The sequence below is a fragment of the Pteropus alecto genome, unplaced genomic scaffold (assembly GCF_000325575.1).
Source record: "Pteropus alecto unplaced genomic scaffold, ASM32557v1 C18363738, whole genome shotgun sequence".
NCBI classification, from domain to species: domain Eukaryota; kingdom Metazoa; phylum Chordata; class Mammalia; order Chiroptera; family Pteropodidae; genus Pteropus; species Pteropus alecto.
The window spans coordinates 1-1,158 of record NW_006492247.1 but is presented as its reverse complement, the minus strand read 5'-3'; the positions used below and the strand labels follow the sequence as shown (position 1 = coordinate 1,158).

Below are 1,158 nucleotides of genomic sequence, written 5' to 3'. Positions count from 1 at the left end.
GGCCCCTAAAGCGCCCTTCATGTCGCTGTTGCGTAAGCTGTAGATGAAGGGGTTCAGCATCGGAGTGACCACGGTGTACATCACCGCAGCAGCCGTGTCCTTCTGAGCCGTGCGGGAGGACATAGGGCTGAAATAAACCCCAATAAGTGTCCCATAGAACAGTGACACCACAGAGAGATGAGAGCCACAGGTGGAGAAAGCCTTCTGCTTGCCTCTCGTGGACGGGATCCTCAGCACAGCAGTGAAGATACGTGTGTAGGAGACCAAGATGCCCACGAAGGGGGTGATGATGTGCAGGGTGCCCACAGTGTACACCAGTGCATTGTTGAGAAACGTGTCAGAGCAGGCTAGCTTCAGCAGAGGGCTGAGGTCGCAGAAAAAGTGGGGGATCCGGTTGTGGGAGCAGAATGAGAGGCGGGTCAGTAATACCGTGTGGGCCAGGGTATTCCCAAAGGCTGCAGTCCAGGACGCTGTCACCAGGAGGCCACAGAACTGTGGCGTTACAGACCTGGCATAGTGCAGAGGGTGACAGATGGCTGCATAGCGATCGTAGGCCATGGCGGTCAGCAGAAAGCTATCAATGCCGGCAAACCAGATGAAGAAGAACATTTGGGTCAGGCAGCCAGAGTAAGGGATCCCTTTGTGTCCTGACACGTGGTTGGCCAGCATCTTGGGAATGGTGGTGGAGGTGAAGCAAATATCTACAAATGCCAGGTTGGCCAAGAAGAAGTACATGGGAGTGTGGAGCCGGACGTCGGTGGCGATGGCCAGGATGATGAGCAGATTCCCCATACCTGTGACCAGGTACATGCTCAGGAACAGTATGAACAGCAGCTGCTGTTCTTTGGGGTCTTCTGAGAGGCCCAGGAGAAGGAACTCAAAGACCCAGGTGAAGTTTGCCCCTTCCATAGTCATCCTGAATTAACCAGAGAGGCAATAGAGGAGCTGTCCGTGGTTCTGGCTAAGGCTAGCCCTTCCGTTGCACCTTGGATCTCATCCCCTCTCAATAGTTCAGACATTCATCAATTCTGCCCACTCTCTCCTGCAACAGGATTCTCCTACCCATGTTTTGCATCATTTCCACCAGTGAACACACCACTCATTGCTCACAGCCCACCTGCGTGATGTCACCTGTGGCTTGGTGCACAGCTCCCAGAC

The 1,158-nt window shown here is 54.2% G+C and overlaps 1 protein-coding gene across 1 annotated transcript; it reads right to left on the bottom strand.

The window, feature by feature from the left end:
* Positions 1 to 9: 9 nt before the first annotated feature.
* LOC102897572 (olfactory receptor 1361-like) lies at positions 10 to 909 on the bottom strand (the record flags this gene model as incomplete). The annotated part of the gene is made up of 1 exon (XM_006925266.2): positions 10 to 909. A coding segment is annotated over exon 1 (900 nt), but the record flags the coding sequence as incomplete, so codon positions are not given.
* Between the last annotated feature and the right edge of the window lie 249 nt (positions 910 to 1,158).